At 47.8% G+C, this 19,430-nt stretch overlaps 1 protein-coding gene across 7 annotated transcripts in view; it reads right to left on the bottom strand.

Moving 5' to 3' along the window:
- Positions 1-586: 586 nt before the first annotated feature.
- The window catches only part of PAX6 (paired box 6), a 29,256-nt gene continuing 10,412 nt past the window's right edge, over positions 587-19,430 (bottom strand). For 3 of the 7 annotated variants that reach the window (XM_081099556.1, XM_081099555.1, XM_081099557.1), the window contains 11 exons: positions 19,010-19,086; positions 18,608-18,668; positions 14,911-15,041; positions 14,064-14,113; positions 12,897-13,062; positions 6,987-7,145; positions 6,444-6,526; positions 6,090-6,240; positions 5,874-5,989; positions 2,317-2,467; positions 587-1,582 (listed from right to left, as the gene is read on the bottom strand). In XM_081099556.1, coding sequence (XP_080955682.1) covers positions 1,497-1,582; positions 2,317-2,467; positions 5,874-5,989; positions 6,090-6,240; positions 6,444-6,526; positions 6,987-7,145; positions 12,897-13,062; positions 14,064-14,113; positions 14,911-15,041; positions 18,608-18,668; positions 19,010-19,058 — 1,203 coding nt within the window. In that variant the 5' untranslated portion in view covers positions 19,059-19,086 and the 3' untranslated portion in view covers positions 587-1,496. Of the gene's footprint in view, positions 1,583-2,316; positions 2,468-5,873; positions 5,990-6,089; positions 6,241-6,443; positions 6,527-6,986; positions 7,146-12,896; positions 13,063-13,761; positions 13,978-14,063; positions 14,114-14,910; positions 16,033-18,607; positions 18,669-19,009; positions 19,087-19,430 lie in introns of those variants that run through there. The other 4 variants (XM_081099553.1, XM_081099554.1, XM_081099551.1 and 1 more) reach the window with 3 other exon arrangements.

Genomic DNA, 19,430 nt, shown 5'->3' with positions numbered 1-19,430 from the left:
GTTCAATGGGGAATGATGCCTCTGTGCAAAGGGGAGGGAGAGAGAAAAGGGAGAAAGGCAACAGCTTTCAGAGAGTCTTGTATAAGAAATCTACTTTTGAATATACTTCAGTGAAATCGCTGTTGAAATAGGCTGACAATGGAAATCTGCCCAGATTGAATATGCCAGCCTTAATTCAAAAGACAATTCTTAGTTAATAGCTTGTTGCATTTTTAAAATTATTTCTAGACTTTGAGCTTTTGGATGAAATGGCTAGCTGGAAAATGTTTCCATTTAGTATGTGTGTTGTTGGCATAAATGGGCATGCAGCTTCAAGTAGATTTTTTTTCTAACACATTTCTGATTTATGATATCTTTAAGAATTATTTCTTTAAGGATCATCAGGATTTACAATAGAGAATGTATGAAAGTAACCATTGGTTTAGAATGTTACTCCAACATGGGAACAAAATTTGTAACACCACACTATAAGGTTAAAAAGAAAATAGTATAATAAAGGAAATACAAAGGCTTTGGCATGGTTTTTACAATCAACAATGGTTAATTTTGATATGTAGTTGTGAACAACTTCAAAACACTTAAGTTTAAAACTCTTGCAAGCACTTTTAATTGATTAGGAATGAATTCTAGATGCACAAAATGATTGGACTGTGAACAGTAATACAACTATATCTAAGAACAATAAACTTTTGCTGGCCAAAAAAGAAACGCGTGATTGCATGAAAATGTGTATAAAACATCTATAGAGTATTCTTGTCAAATATAAATGAAATTAACTTTATTATAGAAATCATTCTGAGGATTTCTAGGGAAGACAAATACTTACATTTTGACATAAAACAAATTGGATTATATCGAAGACACACTCTACCTTTTAGCTATCAACTTTTTTCTTCCTTGAATTTATATCTTACCCTTTTTTGCACATAAACCTCATCTGTTAACAACCTTTGGAAAACCAACAGATATTTCTTACATAAATCGAGTGCATGTTGTTCCAGGTTTAATTATATGCAAAGGAATGATTCAAACTTGGAACCTCAGTCCATAAACTATGAACAGATAGATGGGTAGAAGTAGTCGATATATCTTGATAAAATTCTTAAATTCATGGCAAAGCTTGTTGATCATGGTTTCCTTTTTTTAAAAAACAAAACAAAACAAAAAACAACTTCATGACCAGCACAGATCAAATGTCCATCCAGTCTACGTTGTTCTTTTTTTCATTATTACAAATGCCCATTTACAAATAATACACCAAAATGAATAAAAGTTTGGATACCAAAATGAAGATTTGTTCCAACTGATCTCGTGCCTTCTGTATACAAAGGTCCTTGTTCCAAGTCCATCCTCCAGTGGTACCATACGGGACATAATCGCAGAACCGAAGTGCTACTAACAGCCTTTTTCCTTTCCTTCCTGAACGCCCAACTGCGGTGTCCACATCGTCACTGACTGAATTAACACAATATATTTTTTCTTTCTCTTTTTTTTTTTTACTGTAATCTTGGCCAATATTGAGACATATCAGGTTCACTTCCAGGAACTTGAACTGGAACTGACACACCAGGGGAAATGAGTCCTGGAAGTGGATGAAAAAAATAGCCATGTAGATATTCCCTTCGAGAGACAGGCAAGGAGTATGACTTCATAGGTTCAAACAATGAGCTCTAATGCATTCTCACATTTGTACTGTGTTTTTATATATCTTCAAGTGTTACAAACCAAAGTAGCAGCTTCAGAAGCCACATAACATTTTGACACACCCCTACTGAATCCCAAGTCCCCTATGCAAAAGGAAAGAAAAAGCACCCCATTGGTTGCTATGTTTGGAACCTCATGATAAAACTATCTCTGAAAAACCAATGTGGAACTTCAGTTGCAATGAGAAGCACAGAGGAGCTAGCGGGGAGAGAAATCGTCCAGGAAGCACTCACCGCGCAGCTCAGGGAGCCCTCACTGCTGAACTCTGGCTACTGATAGCTCCTCCGAAACCTTACATTCGCAGGCCGTGGCTTTACAGACAACCTCTGTGACCAAGCTCAGGAAGAACAACTTTGCTTTCTGTCTATATGGTGTCAAGTTACTAACTAGGTTGGCTGAATTTCCCTTTTCAATCAGTTTTCCCCAGAAAAGCAAGCAATAAAGAGTTAAACACACCATCACACAAGGCCAGGAGGTAGGTTTTGTGTGTGTGTGTGTGTGTGTGTGTGTGTGTGTGTGTTTTCTTTAGGTCAACTTTGAGTGAAGGGAGATCACCTGGCAAAAAGAAACTCCTAAGGCCACCTCTGTGCAGCCTGCGGAGCAGCGGCTCACCTGTGGAAGTGGTGCCCGAGGTGCCCATTGGCTGACTGTTCATGTGTGTCTGCATATGTGGGGGGGTATAGGTATCATAACTCCGCCCATTCACCGAAGGGCTGGTAGGCAGCATGCAGGAGTACGAGGACGTCTGGCTGGGGACTGGGGGCTGAGAGGAGAAAGGCAAACCTGTGGTTACAGAGAAACACATCACACAGCCACATCCTCAAGCTCCTTCCTCCCCAGAAACTCTGCCAACAGCCCTGACCATTAAAGATGTCCTCCTGTAAAGTACTGGAAAATTCCATGTGGAAACTCTTAAGATCAGGCCTCCAACTAGTCCTTCCATTGTCCACTGCTCAAGTAAAATTGCCTACACACCAAACTTCGGAAAGTATTACAACCCAGCTGGCATGGCTCAGTGGTTGAGTGTCAGCCTATGAACCAGAAGGTCATGGTTCAATTCCGGGTAGGGGCATATGCCCAGGTTGCAGGCTGGATCCCCAGTGTGGGGCATGCAGGAAGCAGCCGATCAATGATTCTCTCCCATCATTGATGTTTCTGCCTCTCCCTCTCCCTTCATCTCTGGGATCAATAACAATATTTTTAAATAAATAAGTGTACTACAAATTTAGACAACTGCCCAGGTAGGACTTTTGTCCATTTTTATCTTGGATCTCTGCTGACATCTTTAGAGAAGCTATGGCATGAAGACTTTCATTAAAACACATCCTTTCTTCTGTAAATCCAATCTATTTGAGAACCCAGTGACCCCCAAATCCCATTATCTCAAGCTTTGGGGCAGAGAGCAGTGGAAGGAGCTCTCTATAAAGTTGGGTTTGGGTACTTTGGGAGCCTTTCATGGTTGGACTCATGGGATTAAAGATTCTTTGAAGAGGCAGATCAGTAATGATCTCATATGAAAGTGGTCAGAAGTATCAGTAAATACCTAGCCCCATCCTAAGAATTAGCTGAAACTTCCTTACAGACCCACAAACCCAGACTGGGTTTTGTCCTTAAAATTGTGTTGCTACTCTCTAAATGTGTACAATGGTGATATAGAAGAGATGAGCCTTTCTCCTAACTAAATGAGAAATACACAGAACTGGGGCAAAACTCCTCATGAACTCCCACCGACAGAAAACTTGGGATGAATTAATAGAAGCATGACGTCAGAAACAAGGGAGAAGATGACAGTACTACTCTACTGTGCAAACTATAGAAATGTTTAACATCCCAACATCCACAGTCTCAGAGAGCATGACACATTAAAGAAGATTCAGAGGAGGACACCCAATCTTTTTGTAAAATGGTGGAAGATTTTGGTCAACATGACGAAGTGATGGACCGACAGACTAGCTCCCCACATACACCAACAAGCCCTGCCCCTGCTCCAAAATTCAAAGAGTAATTTTCTCTGAACAGAATCATGGATATTTTTATTTTCTTTAGGCTTTATGAATGCATGTATATTTTGGTTGGATAGGTTGTGTAATTTTTTTAAAGTCAGTGAAATCAATTGACCCATGCCAGTTTATATGTGGAAACAACCCTAATAGAATAGCAGCATCTGCTTGTTTCTATCGTTTTCCCATGTACACATTTGGTTATCTTCACAGAAACCTAGATGTTGCTATAATTTACAAAACTGAGCAAGCTACTCAGTGGCCTTACTAACGTCAGAGGATGACTGCTAACAGCAGGTTCAAAGAGGCAAGCAGGCCTTGAGGGCCCTGCCAGAATTTCAGCTTGCATTTGTTTCTAATTCCCAAAATCACTTCCTCCAGGCAATCAGACTTCTGGAAAATTCCAAGGCAGTTGTAGTAACACCAGCTAATGGGCTGTTAATCCCTTAATTTACAATAATTGCACTATGGCCAATAATATCCAGGTGCAATAAAAATAAACATGGAAATAATTCTTCTGAAGTTGCTTATCTAGCTGTTCCTGTATTAGTCTGAAGACTGTGAAACATTTATTTTGCTGTTATTTGGATTAGAAACCCAGCAAAAGATATTCAGTGGAGAATAAACACTCTGTAACCACAGAACTGTTTCCAGAAGGGGCTCATGCTGGTCAATCTCACACCACTGGCATCTGTAATTGTTGCACAGACAGGAGTCCTAGGAAAGTCACTGCAGAAGGCCCACCAGAAGACCAGTTTTCCCCCCATCCAGAATCCAATCAGCTGCAAAGTTCTAGTACATCCCACCTGCACTGTACAATTCCATCATAAAGGCTTAACCTGCTACAGCAGTGATGGCGAACCTTTTGAGCTCGGCGTGTCAGCATTTTCAAAAACCCTAACTTAATTCTGGTGCCGTGTCACATATAGAATTTTTTTGATATTTGCAACCATAGTAAAACAAAGATTTATATTTTTGATATTTGTTTTATATATTTAAATGCCATTTAACAAAGAAAAATCAACCAAAAAAATGAGTTCGCATGTCACCTCTGACACGCGTGTCATAGGTTCGCCATCACTGTGCTACAGGGTTTAGCATGTGTAGGGGCTGATAAATATTTGGGACAGAATTGAGAGTTGGTAGGGACAGGTTGTTATACCAAGTAAATAGCATCAACCCAGGCAGCTCGGAGTGCCACAAACTCATCACATAATTCTTGGCAAAGACACACTAAATTTCTGGCCAATACCTGCTATGTCTTTTCTTTATTATAAGATGTACAAAGAAAACTACTTGTTTCTCTATATTAAGCATATACCACTATGCAAACATGAATCCCATTTCTGACCCATTTTATCTTCCTCACTAGTTTATCACATATAATCCCAAAATCCATACACAGATTATATATCCTATATAATAAAACCCTAATATGTAAATCAACCGGACAATGGAACAACTGGTTGCTATGACACACACTGACCACCAGGGGGCAGACGCTCAATGTAGAAGCTGCCCCTTTGTGGTCAGTGAGCTCCCATAGGGGGAGCACTGCTCATGGCTGGTGAGCGCCACAGCAGTGGTGGGAGCCTCTCCTGCCTCCATGGCAGGCAGCCATCTCCCAATGTGGGGAGCAGGCCTAAGCCAGCAGTCGGACATCCCCCAAGGGGTCCTGGACTGCGAGAGGGCGCAGACCGGGCTGAAGGACACCACACACACACACACACACACACACACACACACACACACACAGTGCATAAATGTCATGCACCGGGCCTCTAGTCTATTATATGAACACATTAATATAAACCCCAATTTTATTTCTAACCTCTTACTATCTGATAATGTGCCAGCATTATTTCCATTTTCCAGGACAAGTTTCACTGACATCCAAAACATGCCTCCTTCCCACCCACCATTATTAAGCTAACATTCTCTGTGAGCAATAAGCAGATAACTTGACTGAACATCAGGTTTTTATATTTTTTAGGGGCATGAATCAATCAATCAATCAACTAAAAACTGGATTGACTGTTTTCATCTCAGACTAGACTGGGCAAGCCAATTACTGCAGTGAGAAAGGCTCCCAAGGGGGCGTACAAGACCAATGCAGGCCCTGACCCACTCCCCACCTCCGCTAAGCAGGCAGCTACAGGCCTCACTTACTTGCATAGGCAGGTTATTGGCCATGGTGAAGCTGGGCATGGGTGGCAGAGCGCTATACGTATTGGTGAGGGCTGTGTCTGTTCGGCCCAACATGGAGCCCGATGTGAAGGAGGAAACTGCAGGGAAAGAGACACAACCAACAGTCATGTTGAGAGTCAGAGCCCAGGGCAAGCGGGTTTAAACAGATTTCTTAGTAGTATTAACACTTCACATTACCAGGCGTGGTGGGTTGTGGGATTGGTTGGTAGACACTGGTGCTGAAACTACTGCTGATAGGAATATGACTAGGTGTGTTGCTGGCCTGTCTTCTCTGATTCCTCAGTTTTTCTTCTCTTCTCCATTTGGCCCTTCGATTAGAAAACCATACCTGAAATCAGACAGAACAGGTTAGCCCTGCACCCACCTCTGGCATTTCCGCTGTGCCCCTCCCCGAAATGGTGGCAAAGTATTCAGCACACTGAATCTGTTACTATTTATATAAATGAATGAAGTTTCTTAGAAGCACTTTTGTCTCTAGAAAAGGCAAACGGTTTGAATCACAAAGCATGAAACCACAGGGAAGCTGGGTACCTGTATTCTTGCTTCAGGTAGATCTATTTTGGCTGCTAGTCTTTCTCTGGCAAACACATCTGGATAATGGGTCCTCTCAAACTCTGAAAGAGTAAGTTTTCTTTGTTGTGCCAGAAACATGTCAACCACATCCTGAATCCAACTGGCTCCCACTTCCAACCAATTCCTTTTAAAATGCTACTACTGTTGGAGGAACTATCCCACCAGAACCAAACATTTTCTTTGGAATAACATTCATTCAAGGACTCTTCTGTGGGCTGAACTAGCCAAATCATCTTTTTTTTTTTTCAGTATGAGAAGTCAGACTTTTACTCTTTGAATTACTGGTACATGAAAAGAAGGAAGAAACACACACACACACACACACACACACACACACACACACACACTGAAAAGATGCCCAGAAAAAAAAAAGAGACAAAAAGGAAAAAGGAATCTTTTCAGTCCTCTATGCAAAGGGCCCTGGCTAAATTTAGCTCTTTGTACTGAAGATGTGACATTTACTTTGATTTACTGCTTCTCTACTTTGAAAAACTCCATCACCTTTCTCCAGGGCCTCAATTTGCTCTTGGGTAAAGGATGTTCTATTTCTTTGTAGCTTCCGCTTCAGCTGAAGTCGCATTTGGGCTTCATCTGAATCTTCTCCATTGGAACTGATGGAGTTGGTATTCTCTCCCCCTCCTTCCTGTTGCTGGCAGCCATCTGGAACAAAAAGAACAGGACAGTATGAGAAATTTGGAATAACCTGGGGCTCCAAAGCAGGTCTGGTATAGCCACAAACTCCAAGGGCTGTATATTTAGACAGTCTTATGAAAACATTCCCAAGGGATGTTTCTTTTTGATAAAAGGCATTTGGACATACAATACCTGACCTTTTTTTTGCTTTCTGTTTTTATCAAGATGAACCCGACCATACGATATAGATACTTAAAGAGTAACATTTCTTCAAATGACAAAATAAGTACTAAAGTTTCTGATTAAAATTATCTTTCATTACTAAACTTGACTCCCCAAATGCCTTACCCAGTTACCTTTCCCTACAGAATTACTTACCTATGGCTGTGTTGGGAAAATAGAAGAGTGATGCTCAAGATTTCAGCTGATCTATAATCAGTAATTCCTATCTAATCAATTAGATGTTGATAGGTTTGTAGAAAATGCTATTAAGAAACCAAACCAAGCTTGTAATCTTTTTAAAAAAATATTTATCTAGTTTTTATTTTAATTCTGCACAGTCAATTTCATTTTAAAGGTTGTGAATTTAGAAGTACTCGCATTGTTCTGCAGTTTTATTCAACTATTGTATGAGTGCGCTTTGCCTTGACACCTATTACAAGCACAGCTGTAATTATATCATCACCAAGAACAGGCTATAATTGCTGAAAATCGAATTTTATATTTAGATAAAAGGACTGTCCATTCTTTGTAATGTGTTGCACCAGAGAAAAGTAAGATTTCTTTTAAATTTTTAACGTGTAATTTTAAAAAAAGAAATAGAGAGTTCACTAACTAGCTAAGTATTCTAGGCTGCAGCTGAGTCCTTGGCATATCATTTAAGTGGTACATTTTTAATTAGGGCATTTCCACCACTTTTAATGTAATTTCTATCATTAAGCAGGGGAAAGTTTTATTGTTTTCCCTTGTTGCTTGGGGGGCAAGATGTGCACTTGAGCTAGCTGTCTCTTGTCTTGCGCCTTGCCCAGGAGGCCACAGCCTGTCTGTAGGGAAGCACTCATCCCTGACTGGGCCCGCAAGCTGGGTCCTGGGTCTTGGGTCCTGAGGCCCCCAAGGGATACCAACAGGGGCTGACCTAGAAACTTGGCCAGTGGGGGGAGGGGCTACTAGGGGGCCCTGGTGAAAATCGACTTGGCCAGGAATATCATTTATAATCAGGAGACAATAGGCATTGCCTTCAAAGAGTTCAGGGAATTGTGACAGGATCTAGTGGGATCTTTTCAGGAACTTTGAAATGTTTTAAAACCCCAACTTTCTCCCCCATTTAAACAGGCGGATTCATCGGCACTGGCCACCATATGGGCCCTTGGAGATCTATTGAGATGACCACCAACACTTGAATAGCGAGGGGCTGCTTTTCAGCGCCGCACAATGCCCTGCGAGTAAGGGAAACTATTAAACTCCTGGGGCAGGAGCGCTGGCAAACTTTCGTGGGCAGAATTTTGAGGCCACAATGAGCGCGGACAACAAAAGGATTCTCTTGAGGCGTGCAGCGGGCCACATTGTGTTACAAGAAGCCCAGTCAACAGACTTTTCAGTGAAGTGTGTTAACCCCTCTGCTCCGCTATCATTAATCACTGTCCGGAGAGCGGGCGCCTCAATGCTATTTAGGGGCTTGGCTGGGGGGGGGGGGTGGAAGGTGGATGGGGGGCCAGAGCATGGGGTAGGGGAGGCAGGGAGGGTGGATGGGGACTAGTGGGGGGGGGGCCGACAGTCAGAGATGATAGAGACCAGGGTTGGGGAATAGGGGTGGGAGCAGGGAGGGAAGATGGGGCTGGATTGGTGGGGGAGAGGGAAGAGGGGAGGGAGATGGAGGAAGAAAGGTGTAAGAAAGACAGAAAAGAGTGCTCAGAGGAAAGAGATAAGAAGGTAGAAGGAGAAGAGGAGAGAAAGAGGAAAAGGAAGATAAAGGGGAAAGACAATATTAGTCAATAGGCCGAGGCACTACTTAGGGTGGCCTTGTGCTGTCTCAGGAAGGGGGGAGTGAGGAGGGCTACTTCGCACAGGGGGAGACTCGCCCACGCCAGCACGTCTTCGCTAATTTACTGCCCCAGGTTTCCGAGGGACTTAGCAAAGTGGGTTTTGTTTTGTTTTTTTTCAGGGAAAGAAATGAAGAGCTGCCCTTACTTGGGGGTTCAGTGAATGAGGAGGACTTTAGCAGGAGTCCGTTTGGGCCAACTAGACAGGCTCCTAGGGTACTGCTTTAGGAAAACACAAACAAAAACTGATCAGGGGCAGGGCCTGAGGAGACCACAATCCCATCTCGCAGGGGTGATCAGTCATGCCTTCCAGGAGGCCCCATCCCAGTCCTTTTTCTGGCACATTCGATCTTGCCAATTAAACAAAGCTGCCTGGTCTCTCTCCGAAGACCCTCACAGATAGCATTCTCTGCTCTCCTTTGCTTCTCTGACATCTTCCTAATTTTAAAACATGGACATTTGCCCATGCTTTCCTTCTCCTTCCTTCTCCCCCTCCCCCTCCCCACACACTCACACAATCTCGCACAAACGCAGGCACAGAACTGACTTGAGAACTGACATTTAAGGAGAGGAAAGTCAACGGAGACGAGGAGAGCTGGATTTTAAACTTCTCTGGGGGAGAGTGACTTGGAAGCGGGTCAGGAGAAACCCGTGGCTGTGGCATCCCTCCGTGACTCCTCGGAGCGGAGCGAGCCTGCACCCCTGGAAGCATTTTTTTTAATTATTATTATTACTTTCATAGTAGCAACTGTTCTAGTCAGGCGGTGCCAGAGCGGTCACTCTTAGATTGCTCCCTCCCCCCTTCTTTATTTTTCTTTAGTTGGATTTACCTTCCTCTCTTAAAGCTTTTCACAAAATAAAACTAGAAGTTGGGTCTCAAATTCCCCATATGATAAACCTAAGTGGCAAACAATTAAGATATCTTCTTTAAAAGGCGCCCCCTCCGAGCGCAGGGAAGGCGCCTTCAATGGGCTGGGCGCCGGACCTTCCAGCCTAATCCGTGAGAAGGCCAGTGAAAGCGCCTCCCATTATCCCAGCCCCGGGACCATCTGACGCGGGGGAGAGGATTTGTTTTCTGGAAGGAGAAGAGAGGTGGGGGGGAAGGACGCTGGGAAATAAAATCATTCCTTAGTTTCTTAGTGTCTTAATCAGTGAGGCGGAAAACAAGCAAGAAAAGATAGCAACCCGGTTGCGGCACCTTTTCAGCTCGGGAGCCCGGATCAAAACATTGTAGCATCTGTTGAAAAAGAGACTGACTAAATCCTATCGAGGGCCTGGGTATGGTGGGGCGGGGCGGGGGGGGGGGGGGATAAGAAAAAGTGTCTCGGGGATCCCTAAAACCCAAATCGCTGGAGAACTGGGGCCGGATAGAGTTGTCTCTTGTCAGCCCACGTCGTCACGATTTTATCCACTGCCGCGGGGCGTTGATCAGATGGAAACCATATTTGTCTCCCTCTGAGACTTAACCTCGCCTTATGCTTTCGGAGTAAAGGGCTCTTTAAAAGCCCCCAAATGGTTTCCTGGCCCAGGGAAGGGGGCCAGTGCGGGAGGGCATCCTTGCTAATGCCCCGAAGTCTGAAGATCCCCCAGGCGTCAGCCCAAGCTCTCCGCCAGCGCCCCGCGGCCCCCACGCGCGGGACTTCCACGCTCCGGGTGCGAGCTGCGTGCTCCCGGTGCAGCCGGAGCTGCGGCCCGCGCCCGGACCCGGGGCACGGAAATGGGTTTTGTGCGGGAGCAGAAGGGGGACTGGCAGTGGTTCGCGGACTTCTCTAGCCACTCACGGCTCAAAGTTCAAAGCGCCTGAAGGAGCGCCACCTCCCGCCCCAATCGCCGCCGCCAGGGCCCTGTGGTTAGGCAATCGCTTCCCGCCCTGGCGCTCCCCGAGACAAAAAGCTGCCCTACGCAGTGCCGCCTCCAAGCGAAGCGGTGGGGCTAGCAAAGCTGCAGCCCTCGGCTCCTGTCGGGGCTCCAGGAAGCAGGAGGGGGTGTCCCTGCTGGAGGCCCCAAGCTACGGGAGCCCTGGAGCCGAGGGCCAGCGGGGCCTTGGGGATCAGCTTTCCCAGGCTCAGCCTCTGCGCCCTGCACCCTCCCCAAGACTTCTGGGACCCGGGCGGCCTGAGGCCTGGGATTGCCGGGAAGCTGGCGGGCAGGCGCTGTGGAGTGTGAAGTGCGCTTTCACTTGAATGTGTCCACTGTGTGCACGTGGGATTCCTAGTTCCAAAGGTCAAGTGAGGGTCTGGTGGTCCCCACTTAACCATGTCAGTCCTCGTGCTCAGCTGAGGCCAGGGTGGGCCTGGGCCTGCAGCCCGGCTGGAGGCAGATCCTCAGGTGTGCCTGCTGAGCTCCGGGAGGCTGCGGGTTGGGGCGATCCGGGGATCCCGCGGGCGGGTCGCTCAGCTCAGCGCATCGGGAAGCTTCGGCCGGCTGCGCGCCGCGCTGGGAACCCGGAGCGAGCGCTCCGCTCCCTATCTTCCCAGTGTCCGTCCTATATTGTTTCCTGCTCTTAAAACTGACATGTCTAATTGGCAATTGGTGCCGAATCGTGTCCAGAGGTCTCTTGTGGAACATTTCTACAGCTGTCTCCTTCAACTAGACGCTTATTCATGTCGCCTTAATGAGAAACAAAACGTTCTCTAATGAGCAATTACAGAGCGACAGGATTGTTCCCATAACAAATTCTTGGGAGTGACAGAAGCATCCTTTGTACCAGTTACTTCGCATACTGTTACCGATTTTCCCTTCTCTAGTCCGGCTCCGTGGAGGCGCGGGGCACCCAGAGCCGTCTTTAGAGCGCGCGGTCGCGCGGGCAGTCCCGCCAGCGTCCTGCGCCCAGAAGCCCCCAGGCTGCGTCGTGCTCCGGGGAGTGAGACGCCACGTCCCATTATCTCGCATATTATCTCCTTGTCACCAGGACAACAAATACCGATTAATCTTCCCAGTAAACTGTTTCCTATTCTTGACCAAGCTACCTCTGTGTGTGGAGGGAAGGAGAGAGCCAACGGGCCTCGCCCCATCCCTATCTGCCCTTCTTCCTTCATCCCTACTCACACATCCTGGAGTGATCCAGATCCCATCTCTTCTCCCAGACCCGGGCACCCCAAGTCTGGCTCACACTATTGTCACCCCACCCTTCTAAGCAGTCGCCACCTACAGAGAGTGAGAACTGGGGGCCCAGAAGGTTGGAGAGAGTGTGGGGGTGTTTTAGTTGGGAGACCACCACTTCCAGTGCCCCATTCTCCACTCGACCATGCATCTCTCTGCTCACCGTCTCTCATTTGAACCCTACTCATAGTCACATAATTTGTCAATTATGGCAGAAAGCAAAACGATACAATTATGTTTACCTCACAGTCTGGCAGTGTTAACCTGTCTCATTTCTACAGCAAAGGGACTTTCTATGTATGCATTTGAATGGCAAATTTGAATAAGGTACCTCGAAGCTCTTACACACACACACACACACACACACACACACACACACACGCACTTACTCCTGCCCATAACACACATGTACACACACCAGCCACATGCATACTACTCCTGACATAGCCCTTCCATTCCCAGGCCAACCAGAGAGTTCAATAAGCACCAGCTACATACAGTCCAAGCCAATGTGTCCCAAGCCTTTGAAGAGTCACCCCACTGCATCCTCTAAGCACAGAGGGCCGGAGAGGGAAAGGTTGGGGAGAAGACTATGGCTGCATATACAGAGAGTTTCGGTGGTTGCTCGGGTTTTTACCTTGGGTAGGTTGCCCTGGCACTGAAGTCCCTGGATACCAACCAGGGCGGGTGCCCCAGCTTCCGGTCTGCCCATTCAACATCCTTAGTTTATCATACATGCCGTCTGCGCCCATCTGTTGCTTTTCGCTAGCCAGGTTGCGAAGAACTCTGTTTATTGATGACACCTGCAAATCAAACCAAAATCAAACCAAATGGCAGTGTCTCCTAAAAACAAGGCCGCTCTGTCTTAAATCCCCATCTAAACACAACCACCCCCTTAAAGAGCAACCCTTAACACATTTAGAAAAAACAACTCCCAACCATCATAGGACAGTGTAGGGTGATTTGCAGGGACATGAGGGACAGAATGACAGCCATCACTTTGGGCATGGAAGCTAAGTTGGGTCAGAACTGGTGGATGAGGGGGTCTCTGGTGACCTATCACATGGCTGCCTTACTTTGTTAAAGATTTCCAAAAATTTTTAGACTTATTTAGAGCTTTGTTGCACTTAGTTTTATATTAGCGCAGAAATGGATGTTTGACGCCTGAAGGAATGTTCAGGCAGGCGGATTGGGAGGAAGTTAGAATCTGGTTTTCATTTTCATTTTCCTTCTTGATTCAAGTGCCTCCTCCCTCTACTATGCAGCATGCAAATGAGGTGACCAACTTCCCACACTTGACTCCCATTTTCCAAGAAAGTCAAGAAAAGGTCGGGATGCTCCTCTCAACAGCCCCAGGTACAGAGAGCAGGGAGGTAGAGCAGAGAGGAGATAAGAGACAGACACTGGTGGGGAGGAGAGCAGAAGGAGGTGAAGAATGATATGGTAAAGAGGAAAGAGAATGGTGCTTAGGGCAGGGAGGGGCGTGTTCTCAGTGAACTTACACTTGGTATATTATCGTTGGTACAGACCCCCTCCGACAGTAATCTGTCTCGGATTTCCCAAGCAAAGATGGACGGACACTCCCGCTTATACTGGGCTATTTTGCTTACAACTTCTGGAGTCGCTACTCTCGGTTTACTACCACCGATTGCCCTGGGTCTGATGGAGCCAGTCTCGTAATACCTGCCCAGAATTTTACTCACACATCCGTTGGACACCTGCATAGGGGAAGTGGACAGAAAACCACATTATTAATAATTTCAAGACAAAAATAAAATTGTTTAAGTATGCATTAAACAATGACAAGCTTACGTTTTGATTGTCCAGCACTTGGACTTTTGCATCTGCATGGGTCTATAACACAAAAATATACCTTCAATGGTACGAGAACTTACTGTAGAGAGCTTTTTTTCTTAAAATTACATTTGTAGCCCTGAAAACTACAAATATGATGATACTTTTAAACAGTTTGAACTAAAAAAAAACTAATTTAAATTTTTAAAAAACTGTTTTCTTAAACACTGCCAGAAGATGCATCAAAACGAAGTCAGATTTGTGTGTGCGTGTGCTGACCTTGTTTAAAGTGGTGTTATGTTTTAATGAGCAAAGGGGGAAAATAAACTGAATTTAAACTTATTTTTCCTTTAAAAATATACCCACTTGAGTGCATGTGAGTTATGGAGGGAGGTAAATAGCACTTGTCTTTTTAAATAAATATATATAGATATGCTTCCTTAGTTTATCACATGCAAACCAGTAACTCAAAATCTGAGGTAAACATGGGATGAGAGAGAAGGAAATGAAATGATGCCGGTTTTGTAAAACTCAGCTTATTCTAGTACATAAACTATAGGACATTTAAAAACAAATGTTTTTTACCAAGTGAAAAGAGAAAGGTTTTTTTCTTTTAATTCACACACTCTTTTTTTTTTCTTTTTAGATGAGTTATGTGACTGACCCAGGTTGAAAGAGATGGGGAAGGATGGTGGAAGGAGAGGGGATGGTGGGAAGACAGGGGAGTGGATAGGGACTGGGGGGGGGGGTGGGGGAGGGGGTCCCATAATTAGCAGCGTTTGCAGGAAGAAGTGAAGAGAGGGCCTTGCAAGTGGAGGGCCGCAGGGGCGGCGAGTGGGGCGCGCCAGGAGGATCACCTGCAGAATTCGGGAAATGTCGCACGGCCGGGCCCCGCTGTGCGCTAGCTCCACGATCTTCTGCCGGGTGGAGTCTGGCAGTGGCCGCCCATTGACAAAGACACCACCGAGCTGATTCACTCCGCTGTGACCTAAGGAAAGGCAGAGGAGAAGAGAGGAAAAGAGGGGAGAGCAGAGGAGAAGAGAGGAGAAAAGAGAGAAGAGAGGAGGAAGAGGAAAGAGGAAGAGGAGGAGGAGAAAACAACCAAATGCATCCTCAGCTCCCTGCCAACTCCTGCCAACCTTGGTGATCAGGCCCCTGCAATCGATCAAAAATGACAACAGGACCATGCAGCCATGCAGGGCATCGGGCAGCCCAGCCCCAAACACAGCCGTACTCTTGCCCACCGGACTGCAGAAGCACCAGGCAGGCAGACACCTGCCAAGGAGCAAGAACACACTCACCTCACTCTGGCACCACCCCAGCAGTGTCCCCAGACCATGCCCCTCTTCATAAACACCCCAACCAACCTCTGAACCCACGAGATGCAAACAATCAGCTCTAAAAATATCTTCCCAAAGATCCCTTCTGAGTTGTGGCAAACGGTGGTTCCACAGAACCGACAGGGAACCTCCAAGCTCTCCGCACTGTTGGAACTGTAAGGGTAAATCCCACAGCCTTTCCGCGCTTCCACGGAGGCCAGAGTCCAGAAACGTTTGCTGTCACACTCCAAACTCTGGCGAAGGCACCGCACAAACACCCGGGTTAAAAAATACTACGGAGATGGGAGAAGAGAAGGGGAAGGAGAAGAGAAGAACCAGAACAGCAGATCTGTGGCTAGTGAACCTAACCTGGGTTTCAGCGCCTCTACCATAGGCATGAGGGTCAGAGCGCCAGATCTGCTCCAACCACAAAGTAGTCCGGCTGCGGCGGCGGAGCCAGAGCTGGGCGTCTGCTCACAGCGGCCACAGCTCAATTTACTTCCGCTGCTGTGCTCAGCTCTCCCCACAGCCAAGGACCGATATTAGCAAAAATCAAAAAGCGAAAGGAAAAGGAAGAGACCACACCACAGTGCCCCCCCCCCCCCCACACACACACACACATCTGTCCTTTATCTTGTTATCTCACAGCCTCCTCACCCATTGTCTAATCTTAGAGAACAGGGATAGGAAGTTAGCACTTCTCTGTAGCCCCCTCCCTAGAAACCACAGGCACACAAATAAAGCCAATGGACAATTTCCACTTCCGTACAAATCTCCAACCTGAGCCCGGAGTCTGGAGAGCAGCCCTTCCAGGAGATGTGGCTCCCTGCTCAGCTCTCCTCTCCTCTCCTCTCTTCTCCTTGGAGTCTCTGATAAATTGACTCCAGGAGCCTGAGCTTCTTAGCAATAAATAAGCTCCAAATATAGAAGAGGGGGGAAAATATGATGAGCCTCTCTGACATTTGTCTTTAAAATAAAACTAGCTGCACGTCAAGTTTGAGCTTAATTTCTGGAAATAGGCGGAAGTCGCTCCGGATCATGCATGGAAGGCTAATTGAAAAGATCAGTCGGGGCGCTTGTGGCAGCCTTGTCACTTTGTGACAGTGCTCCGCTCCGGGAAATTGCATCGTCACGACAAACGGGACCATGATAAAACGACCCTTTCCGTCCCTATTTGTAGATCACTCAGACGAGATGGAACTGCACTCGTTTCCCCTTCGAGGGGAGCCGCGTGTCCAGGGTAGCAAAGGCTTGGGGCGAGGGGGGCCCTCACGGAGAGGGGGGCCGGAGCCTCAGCTCGATGAGAAGTGACAGGCGTTTGGGGGACCTGGGCTCTGTCTGGACGCAGCATGAGTGGGGACGTCTCGGGGACATCACTTTTCCAACAGAGCGAGGCCTAGTCCGCGCTTCCGGTCTCTCCCAAGTATCTCTCCTTTGCTTGGCAGGACCCAGCTACCCTCTAACTACAGGGCTTCCCCTTTGGACAAAGGAAACCTTCCCAGAAAGAGAAGTGTTGTCCTAGAGAGACCAAGAAAGGCTTCCCAAACTTCACGCACAGCCAGGGCGAATCCCAACCTCTGAATGCCAAGGCATATGAATATGAGGTCGCCTAATCCTAGACCTTCCTCCTCCCCGCCCCCCACATTGCAAAATAATATAATAATAATAATAATAATAATAATAACGTCCCCGACACCTCCGCAGGGACCTAGGGCTGGTGCTCGCCCAGGACACACCAGGGCCAGGTCGCCTCTGCCAGCATCGAAATGGCAGCGAGGAAGCGCGGCTAAGTTCCCCGTCAGAGGTTAAGCCTCAATCATTGTGTCCCTTCCCTAGGGACGGCCGGCGCTCTTGCCCAGTAGCGATGATTATGCGCCTAGAATTCGACCACGAAGCATCTAATAGGAAAACATATGGTGTCAATTTGGATGCTCCGCGCCTCGCGCACACCCGGGAGCGAGCGGCACAAAGCCCCGCAGGCCTGCCTGCGACCCCGCGCCCCTCGGGGCCCGCCAGCCAGGCCGCGGCGAGCGCTCAGCGCTGTGCGCCCCAGCCCCGCCGCCGAGAGCGCTGCGGAGACTGAGCTGCGGGAGGAGAACCCAGCTGCCCGGAGGGGTGGGCAGAAGCCTTCGCCTGGCCAAGAAGGGTGCCTCCTGGGCCAGCCCCGGGGCCTGCCAGGTTCTGCACAACTGAACCCCCCTTTAAAGCTCGCCACCTTTGCGTCCTCTCCCGAGCTTCCGCCCACCGGCCGCGGAGGCACCGAGAGGCAGCCAGCGCTCCCAGGACAGAGGCATCTGGCTCTAGGCACCCTCCTACGTCTGGTCTGCAGATCGGCAAGGGAAGGTTGCTAGAAGACGTGGGCCTGTCTGCACTCCTACAGCTGGGCCCTAAAGAACCGCGTCCAAACTCCGCACCTCAACCCGGACTAGGCTTCACTGGGCCTCCAGGCTCTCAGGTCGGGACTCCAGACCAGCCCTGCTACGTACCAACACGCCTGGACTGAGCAGGAAGGTGGACTGGGACCTGGGGGCCTGGGCAGAGGGAGCATGGGAAACTCAAGAGCCGGGAATCAGGGGCACTGTGGGCTCGAAACAACCAGCACCCACACAGCTGCAGCAGGGCTTCTCCAACTCCTGGGCTGGAGCCCGACTCTCTTCCCAGACCCCAGAGCCCGGTAACAGCCCCATTGGTGGAGTTTACCACCTTCACCTCACCCGCAGGACTGGGTGTCTTGCCCTCTAGGCCCCCAGCGGGGTGGAGAGGGAAGGAGCTGACCTGGGAGCGACTGGGGGAGGGGAGCCCCCACACCCCGCCCTGATGGAGGAGACCTCAGTCTTGGCTAAGCCGAAAGGGGCCTCCTTCTCCTCAAGCAACCAGGAGAAGCCTCCGCCCCTCTCTGCTCAGCCCAGCCCCTCTCTCTGGGGTCAGAGCCCGGGCAGGGGAGAGGAGGGAGGTGTGAGTTACAGGATTTGGGGGGATGGGGTTTCTCTACCTCAACTTCACAAACTCCAGCGGGCTGTTCTGAAGCGCCCAGCTCCTGTTTTTCCAGGAGCTAGAACAGCAGAGCAAACGCCCTCCCCTCTCAAGTTGCCAGGCGCAGAGGGGGGCACAGTTGCCTTAGGTCCCTGGGGTTTTTCCTTGCTACCATGGTGGCCTGGTCAGCGCTGACGCCCTCCCCCTGACCCACTGGTCTTCGAATCCCCAGCCCCACATGAGAAAGGCTAGAGGCACTTACTGTTCTGCATGCTGGCGCTGGCGGTGGGGCGCGGGATCCCACGGGGCTCGAATATGGGATTCTGTTAGCAAGAACACAGGCATTAATCCTGGGCCCGGTAGGCCTACCTCTGGATGGAGGATGACCTGGAGCCAGGACAGGAGACTGCCCAGGTTCTTTAGGGAATAAGCCACCCAATTGCTTAGAGCTATCTGAGGGCCATCCAGCTCTACCTTCCAGGCATGAAAAAATCCAGTATTTCCAATCTGTATCTTCCAAATCTCTAAGTGTTAAACTCTTTAATCAGAAGAAAGGATGACCCTATTTTGAATTTTTTCTTCCATCTGAACAACACTGAAGAAGCATTCTGAATCTTTAGGGTTTGGGATCCCAAAGCAGCTTTCAAGCCACAGCAGAACTTGCCTGAAATCTGGGATGTCTGTCCACTCTCACAATAAAAGGTCTCACACATCTGCGCACCCCTAGTTAAGGTCTTCCCCCTAAGATAAAACAGAAGGAGAGAAAGGTATGTCAAATTGTGGCTCAAAAGCAAAGGCCCATGGCTCTCTGAGCCATACTCTCAGAAAACAAAACAAAACAAAAATACTCATCTAGGGCTCAAACTGCCATAAAACCCTAAATCTCAAAGCTGCACCCACGTTTTCAGCGGCCTCTCCCGCAGAAGTCTCCATCTTTTAGAAGTCACTGCTCTGGCCTGGCTTGGGAGAACTGGAGAATCTGACAAGTCAGGCCCCATTTTGCAAACATATCAAGAGCCAGGGAAAGAACAAGAGAAACAGTGGAATAAGGGGTAGGGGAGTATGCGCGAAGTTTAGATGTGAGG

Source organism: Myotis nattereri (genome assembly GCF_964212035.1).
Source record: "Myotis nattereri genome assembly, chromosome: 9".
NCBI classification, from domain to species: Eukaryota; Metazoa; Chordata; class Mammalia; order Chiroptera; family Vespertilionidae; genus Myotis; species Myotis nattereri.
Note: the sequence above shows the minus strand (reverse complement) of the source record. Positions and strands in the feature narration are given on the sequence as shown.